The sequence below is a fragment of the Electrophorus electricus genome, chromosome 10 (assembly GCF_041902795.1).
Source record: "Electrophorus electricus isolate QZ-2024a chromosome 10, ASM4190279v1, whole genome shotgun sequence".
In the NCBI taxonomy this organism is placed as follows: Eukaryota; Metazoa; Chordata; class Actinopteri; order Gymnotiformes; family Gymnotidae; genus Electrophorus; species Electrophorus electricus.
In genome coordinates this window covers 21,304,388-21,318,909 of record NC_137506.1, presented here as the reverse complement: position 1 = coordinate 21,318,909, position 14,522 = coordinate 21,304,388, and the positions used below count along the sequence as shown (strand labels likewise).

Here is a 14,522-nt window from a genome sequence, read left to right as displayed (position 1 = left end):
CAGGAGGAAGATGATAAGTACCTAGTACATACCACTAAGGATCAATGAAAGCTGGGTAGATAGAGTGAGCATCTACAGTTACCTGGAAGTCCACATCTCTGAGGACCTGTCTTGAACCACATATATCTCCACCCTGGTGAAAAAGACATGGCAGTGCTTGTTACCTCAGGAAATTTAAGACCTTCAAAGCAGAAAACCTTCTTCACTGCAATAGTAGGGTCTGTTCTTTCTGGGAGCCTGTACGGCATTAGCAGCTTCCAGGACAAGAGGGCCCTTCTCAGAGTGATTTGATGTGACATCAGTACAACACTGTCTGCACTAAAGGATCTCTACTGCACGCAGTGCAGGTCATCAGCAAATCCTCAAGACACCCACCAGCCAAATCACAATCTCCAGTGTATACCCTCTGGGAAACGTCTTCGCTCCATCAGGGCCAGGACTGAGAACTTAAGAGCGTCTACCCCTAAGCCATATGGACAATAAACAGCTTAAACCTCATGACACATTCTGTGAGGCACACAGTACATAAACACACATTCACCACTTGCTCATGTACAGGACCCCACTGCAAAGCACACAATTACCCCACTCACACACACACACAGACACTTGAACTACATTTACAGTGTATTTGGCCACTTTAACTTCACTTGCTTCGCTTGCACTATTTGTATAAGTCCTTTATATTTATATATATATATATATATATATATATATATATATATATATATATATATATATATAAATATAAATATAAACGTTTACTTGTACTTACAAAAATGTTCGTATACGAATCTACCTCCTGCAGTCTTCAGAGCAGCTGCTTTACATTTCACAGTCCTTTTGTACCAACGCAGATATGACAGATATGCCCTCGAATCTTGAATCTTGAAGCCCAGTGCCACCAGGCCAAACCCAATCCAGTATGTATTCAGAATGCAGGCCATTCACAGAGCCCTCAGCACGGCAAGCATTTGGCAGCCACTGACTTTGATTAGCAGACGTTCGTGTATTTTAATAACAAGGCAACCCAGAACAATCCAGTAGTGTTTGAGAGTATTTGTAAAAAGCTAATTCATCACTAATAGTCTATGCATTGTGCCTTGTAAGAATGGAAAATTTTCTTACAGAGCAGAGGTGCCTAATCCTCCTCTTATAAGTCTGAGTATTTCATGAATTTAAACAGATTTAATGCACCTAATTTAAACAATTATGTTTTAGAATGTATCAGTAGGTAGTTTGATGGAATAGAATTTGACGTCATCGACTGGCCTGTCCATATTGATATTTCACAGACTGATGATACATTTTGATGAGGCTAAACAAAACAAAAAAAGTGTTTAAGGCAGGACCAGCTTTCAGGTTTTTTTCTGTATGGGTTCTGATTATAACAGAGGTGAGAAAAAAAAGTTCTGAAGGCAGTACTTTGTAAAAATAGGACTATCGGTTTTATTTGGGGTTGAAGATCTGTTACACCAGAGAAAGAAGTGTCTGCAGATTTACTTCTTTACTGAGAGTTCACTAAATTAGTAACTTTAAAAATGCAAAATTCTTTTATTGTTTATTACTGTTGTTTAACCCTTTCACACAGTGAGACACTTATTACCTGCGTGTCTTCCTTGGTATTTTTACTAGGTCTGGACAGCTGCCATGTCTCCCTATAAATGCACAGCAGTTGTGGATACACATTTCATTATGTGATTTGCCTTTCCCTACATGAAAAATGTTCTTCTCTCTGAACAGCAGCCTCCTCATCAATACCATGCTTTGCTGACTTTTTGTTGCATGCTGAGTCATTAAGTTGAAAACATAGATGGCATGAAAAAATAAAGATGAGTCAAATGACGTCACTGATTTTTTTTAAGAATAGGACAAGAAAAATTCACTGGAATAAAGTACATATAGTTTAATTATATAATAACAGTGAAGCTAAGTGAACATGTGTTTAATCTATTATTCATCTGGTTGATCTAAGAAGGTATTTAAGAGCATATACAGGAGAGAGTTCTTATCAGGTTTCGGAGTGTGGTAAGAGCTTTGCACAGCTCTCACACCTGAAAAAAATCTTTCAGTCTTTCCACTGTCATTATTCAAATCAATTTAGTGTATATCAGATGTACTGCTTTTGCAATATAGTGTGTGTTTGTTTGTGTATAATTTGCATTTGATTTGTGTTATATTAACATTTATTTATTCGCTTGTTTAATTATTTGTTTATTTATTTGTTGATCAATTGTTTGATTGAAAGATCAAAAACATGGGAAATAAAATGTGCAAAGACCAACATATGTTTACTTCCAAACCTTTCATTAGTGGAGATAAAGCCTTGATTAGGCATAGAAAGCCGCATATAGTTTGTGTTTTTTATTAAATAACAATCAAGGGAAAATGTATACCGAAATATTGTAGCTCTTTTGGACCTTTGAAATCTTCCACCAGCCTTTTTTATCAGCCTATATAAAATGTTCCAAAAGATGGCAGTAAACCGTTTATTCCGTTTAGCTTTCATGCTGTCAACAAAACAAAGAAGAAGACAATGGCCCTATCATAAGCGACAAGTGTAATGGGGAAAATGGTGTCTTAAAAGATAAACAACTAGCTAGTGAATTTGCTATTTTGCGTATATTGTTAAAACCGTTGTCGTTGTGACAAAAAAATACTTCCTTGGTTACAGAAGTTAATTACCTCATCAGAGACCAAAACGAGAAGAAGCTCTCAGTTTTACTGCAAGCGAACAGAAATTGCTTTATTTTTTCAAAGGTAAAATGAATAACGATAGCTAAATTAGCTAGGGTTAGCAACCTTAAAAAGCGACTAAAAGGCCATTTGGCCGGCTAGCTCAGCTGGCGTTAAGTTAGATATCTAGCTAGCTAGCTGTCGGTTTGCTAAGCAGTGTTGTGAGTTGCGACTTGCTTTTCGGGGGCTTGCCAGAGAGCTATTCATGTCAAAAGGACATTTCATTTTGTCCACTATTTTATTCAGATATTGCTCTGTTACGGATTTTAAACGTTTCTGATATCGCTACAATGGCGTGTGGAGCTACTTTAAAAAGGACAATGGATTTCGATCCTTTGATGAGTCCCACATCGTCGAAAAGAAGGAGATGTGCTCCAGTATCACCCTCTTCATCCCCTAGAAAATACCTACGCAATGAACCTTCGCCTTTTGGAGAGGTCTCGGCAAGACTCACAACAGGTTTGCATCAAGCCACTGGTTAGTTATCTAAATTATTAACGGTTGTGATTTAAAACGCGATCTTGGTCGCAATTTCTTTTTGTTACAGTACATCCATGTAGCCTTGTATCCTTGGATAATGAAAATAGTATTTTATATCATGCTTTGATAGGATTCCAGAAAATATTGCTGAGTTTAGATGTAGTATACCTTATATATATACTATACTAATCGACTGTTTTTCCTCCTGTAAACAGAGCAAATCCTGCACAACATAAAACAAGAGTATAAGCGCATGCAGAAGCGTAAACATTTGGATGGAAGTTTTCAACAAACGGAGGCTTCCTGTTCTCTTGTGTCTCAGTCTCAGGCATCTATTTTGAGTGGATCCAGCTTTCCAGGTGAGCTTTGTATGATATGCAGTTGTGTCTTCTAACACAGTATGACATTTTATTTGTTATTTTATTCTCGTCATGACTGAGCTTCCCTGTGATCTTGAGGTGTCCTGAGGGAGACAGTTGATAGTATTCAGAATGTTTATTTACAGATTGTCATCCATCATGTAACGGTGTAGCACGATAAAAATGGATTTATTGACATAATTGTATATGCTCAGCATAACTGAACTTATTTTACAGAGGCATCCACTGGAACTGTTTCACCTACACGCAGAGAACAGCCACTGTTTACTTTAAGACAGGTCGGAATGATATGCGAGCGTCTTTTGAAAGAACGTGAAGATAAAGTCAGGGAGGAATATGAGGAGATCCTGACTTCAAAGTTGGCAGGTTTGTATTAAATTATATACATGAAAAGACCCATAAAACCAAAAGTGGTGGAAAAACCAGAATCAAGTAAAAGGGGAAAAAATGGGAAAAGAATGTACTTGAAGTACATTTTTTATTAACTTTTTTTTCTTTGGTTGAAGTATTTTTACAATAATTTTCTTTTCTTACCAGATGATGGAGGGGATTATTATATGTCAAAGTTCTTTTGGACATGACATACTACTGTGGTAACAGTGGGGTGTAATGTAAGCACAGGCAATCTTATATTTATTCTTGCATTTTTTTCATACTGCATTGAATTATCTCTATTACAGAACAATATGACACCTTTGTGAAGTTTACGCATGACCAACTAATGCAGCGGTTTGAGGAGCAGCCTGCTAGCTGTAAGTATTTCATAGTTCTTTGACATTTATATGTAATAATGCCATGTTAATACCTGGCTGATGTGTTTTCTCTTTGTTACTCAAAAGATGTATCTTGAGAACAACCCAGCTCTAAGTCAAGATGCTATTGGACTTCTACTGCTGCAGTTAAATGTTCACTGATAACACCTGGTCTAAATTAAAACAGCTATAGTGACATTCATGCTGACAGAAGCTGCCTTTAGAATTTGTCAGTAAATATTATTGTTCCTTGTGAACCTGGGTGCTTCCTCTTGTAAATGTATACGGACCTTTCATGTCTGTTATTCTACCAGTGGCCTACTTATAATCTATACCATGAGCCTTCTCTCACACATTTTTCTCGCATTCCTGGATAGTTTTTATGACTAGTTTATGACTGATTAGTACAGAGTACCATGTTATTTTCTGAACAGACGTTTCACATCTGGACAACAAATCTGAAAGATTCAGTACTTCTTTGGCAGTATTTCACAATTCCATGCTTGGAAACTGTTTACTACAGTTTAGTGTTTTTCTTTGCTTAACACAGCTGATGTATTAAACACTTTCATGAGCCAAATCAGATGGGTTTTGAATAAGGAGAAGCCTAAACGTGTTGATGCCGAGGTACTCCAGGATTGGGATTGGGAAACACTGCCTTGCGCTGTATAATGAGCTAATGAACTGTTGCCATACTTCATATCTTTTTGTTTCTCTTTACTATGTATTGATAGACCGATCCAAACATTAAAAGCATTTTAGTAATAAAGACTTGTGTATACACAACATTTTGTTTCAGGTTCTTTTAAGTACTGTTGGACTTTCTGCTCCAGTAAATATGAATATTGATTCATGTCCTGCCCATTAAATATTTTGGAATTTGGCAAGTTAGTACATGAAGAGTTATGTCAACAGTAACATTAATAGTGAATTCTGGAAAATCTTGACAATGTCATGTAACTGAAGCATTTATAGATTAGTTTGAGTCAAAAGTGTTATACTAAGGAGTTGTATAAAGTTGTAATTGCTCTGGAATTTTTGTTGTTATAAAGGTATGACAGTTAAACAATCATCTGGTTTCTCGTTATCACAGACCTAAAGTATTCCCTCAGGCCTGAGAGCCTCTCAAAGGTTTCCCTTTCAACACAAGTCAGGGGTTCTAAACCTCTTAGCTAAACCAATTGGTTTCTAGTTCGCAACCCTTAACCACACCATGGCATTATTTGCATGCTAACTTGCAGATATTTTCATAACCATTTCATCCCCTTATGAACTGTACAGAATACTGAATCATGGTAATAACTGAGTATAATTCCTTCCATGTAAATAATAACTGCAGTTTGTTAATCCAGCAGAGAAGTGAAAGATGCATCGCTATTACTACCCTTGACATGCTCTTTAACTACATGTTCTACTTAAATGGCCTAATTATACAAGCTAGGAATAGAAAGGACCAAGAGAAGAAACAAGTAACACCTGAATTAATGCTGTTTTCTTCAGGTGCAACTGGAAAAAAGTTTTTCAGTATATTCAGTGCTTAAAATTAAACTATTTTGTCCTGCATAGAGCTGTGAGGAAAGGTTTGTAAAAATTATTTGGAAATCATCTGCACTGCTGTATGAATGGCACATGAAATCTGGCAAGACATGCATACTAAGGATTTAAAACGTAACAAATACATTTTGCTGATCAGTAGCAACTGCTAGAGGGCTCTTATGAGCTTTAACCTTTTTTACAATTGAGGTTTTCTGAAATCTTATTTCACATAGCTATGCTGAACCTGAACTTCTGTATTAAACAGAAAGTAATTTTAATTTTTGTATGCCTTTTTATTCCATTAACTTTAGCTGTTTTTTTTCCAGCAAGATGCCTTCACAAAACATACAGAATTTTGGAAACATCCAAATAATTCTGGCTTTGGATATTAATAAATTGACAAATTTACCATCACAAAATGTTTTATTTAAAAGAAACACCCACAGAACACACATGCAATCACCCCCCCCCCCCCCAAACAGCCAATCAACCATCAACAATCAGTAAGCCTCAATTAGCAGCCTCCCCAAGTCAGTCTTGCCACATGGTCAGTTTTCTGCTTTGTTGATTTCACAAAACCCAGGAACTCCAGCTCAGACACTGCTTTAATGAAACGAGCACTGTTTGGTTAAGGTCATACAAACAAGGGACTTTAAATCAAGGATTAATCAAAGGGCACAAAGGAAAGCATTAGAGCTTTCTTCAGATTGGCTGCAGCAAAATGCTGTCAGCTGTATGTCTATGGTCAAACAACAAGATTCAACAACAGAAGGTGTGTTCAAGGAACCACATGAATCAAATGGATTAAAACATCACTAAAACTGAACTTTAAATAGCTGATGTACAAACAAAGGATACTGCTTGAGTTCATCAACCTTGCCATATTCTTCAGAGTCAGGATCCTTGCCCTCAGCACCTGACACCACTGTTGCATATGCCTGAAATATCATTTTTGTGAAAATTAACTGTAATACAAGTTGCAGCTAGTGCAGTTACTTAAAATTTGAATAACCACTATTTATTGCTTCTTGCTACAAGATGTTCACACCTCAAGCCAATCATACAAGTTTATGAGCCTCCCACACTCCAGATGGAGCTTGTAGACAATGCAGATATCTGGAGCAGAGCTGGAGACTGTGCCAGCATCTGTTTTCAGGTTTTCATTCTAGCATACAAGAGACAGGGAAAACATCTGAATACATTAAAGACCAACATATCGCAAGAATTCTTCATAATACTTAAGATGATTTGAGTTAGCCACCTGCAAGTAATAGAAGGGCTGGCTGAGTGCTGTCTGGATGGAGGTACGTGGAGTGGCATTAAGGTGTTGGCGTAGGAACCCAGAAGAACTGTAGTAGCACACCTCATGCAGCGGTTGCAGCTCTGGTGGAGATAAGTGGCTCCTGAAAACAAAAACATTTTTGATTCCAGTCACACAGTCAGTCTTCCGAAGCCACTATGTTTTCATGCATATTGTTATTACAATGGCATTTTAAATTAAAACATTCCTGTATGGTATTTACAGCTTTTCCAGTTATGGGATATGTTATGGGATTTCTTTTCAGGTAGAAACTTAGTCAGAAGAATGCTGTACCCCGTACTGACCTACCAACTCTGTTTAGCTTTATTTATTGCTTCATTCATTACTTAATGCAGCAATAACCACCCCAACTTTAAAAAAGCAGAAGAAATAATGCAGTTCTTGACAATCAAAATACTACCTTATTTAGTATACCATTTTACCAACCTCACAAAGCAGTCAATAAAATCCAGTGCCTCATTTTTCAGCATTTCAAATGGAGTCATTTTCTTCGTTCTTCTAGACCCTTTCATCTCCAAGAGTGTCTAAGAAAAACCAAAGACAATATAAACTAAACATGGTAACACTATAAAGCTTACCACTTTCCCAGACTCCTAGGAAATTCCACTTGAGGCAGAGAAACATTTACTTTTTGAAGGTGGAAGAGATCGGTTTTCTTTTGTAGATCTTTTCCAAGTGGAGTGATCCCTTCAGAGACATCCTCTACATGCATACCTAACGGACAGAGCATGGTGTATTTATTCCAGAACCAAATCCTGGCATTAAATGGTATAGTACTATAAAGGTACTGACTCAAGACAAAAACAAATCTAAGTATCATGACAGGACACCATCACAATGTAAAAAGTAACTGATGTTTTGTCCAGTGGTGAAATTGGTCTAGTTCATTTAGAATGTTTCAGATGTTCCACTGAAATTCCTACACAATTCAGATTACTTCGCTACTCCAGACCATGTAGCATTTTAATGAACCAGCAGTGCAAAGGATTTTTTTTAAAGAAAGCAATAAATTTACTGTCGAGATGCTCCAATTTGACAATGTAGTCTTCCAGCTGCTGCAATACACTGTTCATTTTCTTTGTCTTGCATGGCTTCAGAATGTCAGCACACTTTTTCAGTGTTGCAACAAGCTCATCTTTTGCAAGCAACCTACAGTGATGTGATTCAGAATGCACCATCAGAGATTTGTATATCTTGAACATTTAGTTAAGTTTGATTGTGTTAGTGTTCAAGAGCACTGCATATGTACTTCTACTACACTGCTCAAAAAATTAAGGGAACGTTTAATCACAGTATAATAGTCAATGAACTTTAAGGGATATCAATCTGTCCAGTTAGGAAACAAGCAATTGTGAATTAAATTTCACTTCCTTAGTTGCACTGGAGAGGCAACAGAAAGACATGGTTTTGCAGGTGGTGGGCACAGACTTCCTCCTTATCCTTCCTGACTGATTGCTTTCTGCAGTACTGCTGATTTGCTAGTGTTCTTGTCACGAGGCAGTATAACTATTTCCTCTAGGGAAGGCACATCCATATGTGCTGTCACAAGGTTTGCCATGTCTCCAAGCAGTGTCAAGAGCTTGGAGGAGAAACCAGGTCATGAACCTTTACATGAGTAGAGCTGGACAGGGCTGTAGAAGGATATCAACCCAGCAGCAGGATCAGTATCTGCTCCTTTGTGCGAGGAGGAACAGGAGGAGCACTGCAAGAGCTCTACAAAATGACACACCAGCAGCCTGCTGGAGGTAAGTTTCTGACAAAGCTGTCAGACTACATGAGAGTGGAACGAGGGCCCGATGTCTTCTAGTGGGGCCTGTGCACACAGCCCAGCACCATGCAGCTCGACTGGCATTCAACAGAGAACATCAGAATTGGCAGGTCCGCCATTGTTATGCACCACCAAGTAGTGCCACATATTGTCCAAGAGCTCACCGATGCCCTGATCCAGGTCTGGGAAGAGAGCCTTAAGGACACCATCTGCTTTCTAATCAGGAGCTTGCCTAGACATTGTCAGGAGCGCATACAGCCACATGGGGGTCCATATACACTACTCAAGTCACATTACAAGTTGCCATGATCCAATTTGTGTGAATTTATTCAACCGGTGATTTAATTCTTTTTTATTTTTGAATCCAGCCCTCAATGAGTCAACTTTGGTTTAAATTGACAATTGTTGCATTATTTTGTTCTCAACAAAGTGCACAACTTATACCAGTAAAGATTTTCAACCTGAATCTTTTGTTTCTTTGGCGATCCGATGTGTGATTAAGTGTTCCCTTAATTTTTTAAGCAGTGCATTGACAAAAAGCGAAATATTTAAAACGTTTCTTTTACATGCTTTAAGTCTCTAATGCACTTATAGAAAACCATGTTTATGGTTATTTAATGCAAATAGGTCAAATGCTACATTTAATTTAATATAATCAATGCTTAAGATAATTAAGGTAAATAATCTGCTCTTAAGTGGTTTTCTTTCAAATAAAAAAAAAATTAAAAATCACCACCACCATAACCATTTTCTTCAACTCTTAATACACAAGACTTACTTTAATCTAAGGAAAACTTAAAATGCCATACACACAGAAATCTGATACCTCAAAAGCTGAATTGCAGACTCATACTCATTTGTCTCCCATATATTCCTCTCCAAGCAGGACATATGCAGCTCCCGTATCTAAAAACCCAAAAGATCAGGTCTTAGTAAAACTACATAAGACAATTTCTTAGAGAAAAACAACAACAAAAAATCCAGTAGTTATCTGACCATCATGAACAGGGTCCAAAATCTTACATGCTTTCCCAGAGGGTACTTTGGTAGAGATGATGTCAGAGAGCTCAAACAGCGGAGAATGCAATAGTAGTTCTTATGGTATTTCCTAATGTCTTTCAGCAACTTCTGACACACCTCCTATAAATGTATTAAATGTATGCACACATACTAAAATAACCAAATATGCAGATAGAAAGCTTGTTATTGCATGTTCTTGTATAACATTTATTTAAAAAGTCAAATATCTGAAATAGCCAGGTATATTGAAAAGTATACAATATAAAGTGGAGACAACACCACAAAGTGGTTTAAAAATCAAACAAAAAAAACCCACAACAACATTCATGCAAACAAGTTACCTTAACATACTTGTCACTGGTAAGAAGCTGTACCTGTTCCTGTGGTTCTTGAGCCTCCACATATCTGGTTGGGGGTGGGGATTTAGAGGTGTACTAGTGAAGAGGCAAACCCTCGTAACCCCTTCCTTCACTAGCACACACTCTTATTTTTAGTATGTCAGGACATTTCCTCATTTCAACATACACATGTTTACAGTGACTCAGGCAAATGCATCACCTCATGAAGGAGGGCAGCTGACGGAGCATCTCCAGATGCTGGTGGCTTAACTTCTGAGCATTGAGCAGGGCGTGCTTTTTCTTACAGCAGAGCACACTGAGAGGCTGAGAATGGAAGTGCTCCAGCAGGGCTAACTGCACACAAATAAGCACATTCATCCAACAACAAATGGCCAAAGCAGGTAATTACTGTACATTTACCGTAAAGTCATGCGAACCGGTGCAGAGAAAACTGAAAGTGTATGCAGGCAGTCATTAGCCACTGTACAATTACATCCTCACCTGCAGACCCTTGACAAAGTTGCGCACAGAGAAGTCGTGATACAAGAAGATGTTCACCAGCACCTGGAGAACCTTACCACTGAGCTTGAAGGGAAACTCAGCAGTCAGAATCAGCTGGAAATAAATAATTAAATAAAAACAAATAAACAAAAAAACAAACAGAAATCATGAGAACACACATGATCAGATCCCTTTACTTTGTGGCTTTCAGTAAGGAATACCTTGTCAATAACAGTAGCCAGATGCTGGGTGCAGGACAAAGACTGAAAGAGCTCAATGCACAGCAGAGAGGACACAGAATGGGGCAGCATATGCTGGATGGTGCAGGGAGATGTGGCGATGCCAAAGACGAGTAGCAGAGGAAGCTCCTGGATGTACCGACTGGGGTAAAATAGTTTTTTTATTTGACCAAATATTTGTATATTAACATACAAAACTGTATTAAAGTATGAAAATCCATAGCAAAACTATCAGAACTACACAGATGACCAGCAACAGGTCTTGGATGTACTGACAAGTCTTAGATAGAAATGCAACATTAGAACTATACTAAAGTCAGAGTGGACATTTACCTGCATATAAAGATAAAATCCTGTAGCACATGTGGATTGAAAGCCTCAAAATCTTTGAAGATCACCACAATTGGTGGACACTGTAAGACATCATTCTCTAAACTGCAGTACTTGCCCGGAGACTTCATAGCATGTTTATGTTTCTATAAGAAGGAACCACCAAGACAATTAGCTCAATATGTTCAGCATCAAACTTGCTCCTAACCGGCTCCATTTCAAAATTATTTAGATATCAGCATTGACTAAAAAGGTCCAGGACCCTTAAAATAGCAATATGAGGACAATGTGACAAATTTAATGTGTTTTCTTACATTTGTGACTGCCTTGTACCACTGACAAAGCGCACCGATTGAGCAGGATACCCTCTTCTGTTGCAAAGGGACGCCACTAAGACTAGGGTCTTCCTCATATTCCTCCTCCGTCACCCTCACCCCCATCAGCCTTTCAAGTAGTTTTTGCATAAGGTTCTTCAGAGCTGTGTGAGCACATGTAACCCAATGCCTATATTAAAAGCTCACATGGGGAGGAAGAGAAGGAGGGGAAAAAACCCTGACAAATTCATAACACAAACACTTTTTGGCATACCTGAACACTCTTTGGCTTGTACAGAGACAGCAAAAGGGGTTACAGACTCCTGCAAGAGGTCAGAGAGGCTCTGAAATGTCATGTCATGGTCTGGCACATTCACACCTAGGAGGGAAAAAAAGATATTTAAAAAGCAAAATAATAGTAATCATCATATCCCAGAATTTTCTCTTAATCTGGGGAAGTGCTATGATATGATCATTGGGCAAGCATTCATCTGTATTCTTGCATATAGCCTTATTGGAATTAAACATAACATACCAAGCACCAAGGCAGCTGTAGGGATCTCACTGGCCCTCATGAGACATGACCACTCATCACTTCTACACTGGAAGCTTGAGGTACACTTTTTGATGAATTCTAAGAGGCTATCCAGTATTTTCTTATTTAGCTCATCCTGCAATATCTGTTTGAGGGATGCCATAATCACCATAACAGGCATTGATGGGAAAAAAGCAAAATGTTACCCACCACAGTTTAATTCAACATTAAAAATTACACATAAAAATGCTATGTACCTCTGTGTCTGTTTTAATCTTCTCCCAAAGACTCCGACAAATGCTAAACCTTTCTCTTCCATATGAGCAGTCATCATCGGCATCAACAAAATACTCCTCTAAAAATAACGAGCATTTATAAACCAGAGATATTCAGCAAAGCTCGGAGTGAAAAAAGGTCACCAAAAGGCTAAAGTAAATAAAGCCGTTTCCCCGCTACTTACCTATATCTACAGTTCGTTTTCTTTTCTTAAGATCTGGCTTGAAGACAAAGCAGCCCTATGCATGGATAAATATAAAATATGCAGGTAAATATTTGTGTCAACCATCATCATTATCTCGGCCATGGTAATCCAAAGACAACCACCTGCATATTCACCAATAAAAACACATCCATTATTTGGAAACTGGACACATGCATGCCACATAAGGTAATACGGCTTAGTTTACCAAGTGATTCGTTCCCTTTTGCCCTCATACAATTTTTAAAAAGGACTTCACATTAAGTCCAATTATTGTTTAGCTGAAGAATATTCTTGAACTCTGTAAATCACACTAGCTGAAGAATGCATGTGCTTTGTGGACATTCAGCATCGCGCAGCACTAGCTACGTGACTTTTACGTTGTTTAACTACAAGTTCAAGATCTTTAAAAGCATGAGTGACAGGATTATAAGAAGACCGATAAAGTGATAAGGGACAAAATAAGTGTATTCCTTTTCCACTTAAAATCTTATTTTCCTCGAGCCGTTCCTCACATGATTTAGGACAGGATGTGTGCCAACCTAACTCCTCTTGGAAGTAGAGCAATTAACCTACTTTTCTTATTCATTAATTTTACATGTGCATACAGCTGAAAGGATCAGTAGAATGTAAATTGTGCGTATTCTTACAACACCAGAGTTAGAATGAAAAGTATTTTGGACTGGAAAACGCAAGCTAGCTAAGATAGCTAACGTTATGTTATCTTCGATGAAATCCAGTCACTTTGATAACTTGAGAGCTGAGTAACATGAATGCTATCTAGACAAGGACATATGACTAACACTAACACGCTAAGTGAATCGAAAACGCTTCCAACATTTTTCAAAGGCACGTTTAAAGATGCAAAATATTCATTTTTACCTTTGATACAGACGAAGTAGTCATCTTCGTAGAACCTAGAGAAAACGTCACACCACCACTTCCTGTTATTTTTCCCGCGTTTCAAGCGCGTGGGTTCTAACGTCAGTGGGAAAAGCATATCCGATCACTACTGGACGGGATCCTTGGTCAATCAGTCGCGACTCAGTAACTTTTGACATTGCGTTTTTATTGCGTGAAAGAATGTTATTTCAAACAACAACGACAAAAAAACAATCAGATTTTCAAAGATTTCTGTCTGGAGTATAGACTTTACATACAAGTAGACTGGACGACAGCTCGTGTGTCTGCTGTCCTCTAGTGGCTGCCTACAGTAACACTTCTAAATCCCGCACATTCACATGTAATTCAAATTACGCATTTATTTTTTATTTCTGGCAATTGTGTTCGGTCAATTCTATAAGGCCACCCTCACGATAATAGCTCTCCCGGTATTTTTCTTTATGATGAACGGATTTTATGTAAGTTTTTGGATAAAAGTGTGTGGCGATGAGATGATTGACAGATTGGCTGTATAGTATTGACGTCCTTAAAGTTAGCAAACAATCTAGCTAGTTGTCGAAATATCGCTTGGCGTCAAAATTTACTTAGGGTTGAATTTTCAAATATTGTTCGCTATGTCACAGTCAAATAATATTAACATTACCCTGTAATTAGCTACAATTACAGCTTAACTTAGCTGTAAATTAAAAGGGGGATTGTTAAATAAGTGTTATTTAACACTTAACCTGTTAGCAAATATGGTAGGAAGCAAGGTTCGAATAAAATTCATCATTACTTGGTTTTCATTGTTTAAACAAATATAACAAATTTAAAGTCTAACTAGAAATGCTATTTTAAGACCTAAAATGGATCCAAATCTTATTTTTAGTGCAATAATCCCAGCACCTGAGT

The 14,522-nt window shown here is 37.8% G+C and overlaps 2 protein-coding genes across 7 annotated transcripts; one reads left to right on the top strand and one right to left on the bottom strand.

The window, feature by feature from the left end:
• Nucleotides 1-2,543: 2,543 nt before the first annotated feature.
• LOC113572705 (akirin-2) lies at nt 2,544-5,136 on the top strand. 3 transcript variants are annotated; one of them, XM_027002485.3, is made up of 6 exons: nt 2,544-2,760; nt 2,983-3,213; nt 3,432-3,575; nt 3,813-3,962; nt 4,277-4,348; nt 4,436-5,136. In XM_027002485.3, the coding sequence occupies exons 2-6, from the start codon at nt 3,027-3,029 to the stop codon at nt 4,444-4,446; spliced, it is 564 nt and encodes a 187-aa protein (XP_026858286.1). In that variant the 5' UTR covers nt 2,544-2,760; nt 2,983-3,026; the 3' UTR covers nt 4,447-5,136. The 3 variants fall into 3 exon arrangements, with proteins under 3 accessions (XP_026858286.1, XP_026858287.1, XP_026858284.1); XM_027002486.3 differs by having other exon boundaries at nt 2,544-3,195; XM_027002483.3 differs by having other exon boundaries at nt 2,544-3,213.
• Nucleotides 5,137-6,288: 1,152 nt separating this feature from the next.
• orc3 (origin recognition complex, subunit 3) lies at nt 6,289-13,717 on the bottom strand. Of its 4 annotated transcripts, none has more exons than XM_027002487.3 (20): nt 13,611-13,717; nt 12,711-12,765; nt 12,508-12,605; nt 12,251-12,395; nt 11,990-12,094; nt 11,716-11,879; nt 11,405-11,547; nt 11,054-11,213; nt 10,833-10,946; nt 10,552-10,685; nt 10,335-10,398; nt 9,997-10,113; nt 9,800-9,879; nt 8,221-8,354; nt 7,834-7,919; nt 7,632-7,729; nt 7,146-7,287; nt 6,933-7,049; nt 6,743-6,822; nt 6,289-6,504 (listed from the first exon to the last, which is right to left on the bottom strand). In XM_027002487.3, the coding sequence occupies exons 1-20, from the start codon at nt 13,632-13,634 to the stop codon at nt 6,399-6,401; spliced, it is 2,166 nt and encodes a 721-aa protein (XP_026858288.2). In that variant the 5' UTR covers nt 13,635-13,717; the 3' UTR covers nt 6,289-6,398. The 4 variants fall into 4 exon arrangements, with proteins under 4 accessions (XP_026858288.2, XP_026858290.2, XP_026858291.2 ...); XM_027002489.3 differs by having other exon boundaries at nt 6,289-6,487; XM_027002490.3 differs by having other exon boundaries at nt 6,289-6,484.
• Between the last annotated feature and the right edge of the window lie 805 nt (nt 13,718-14,522).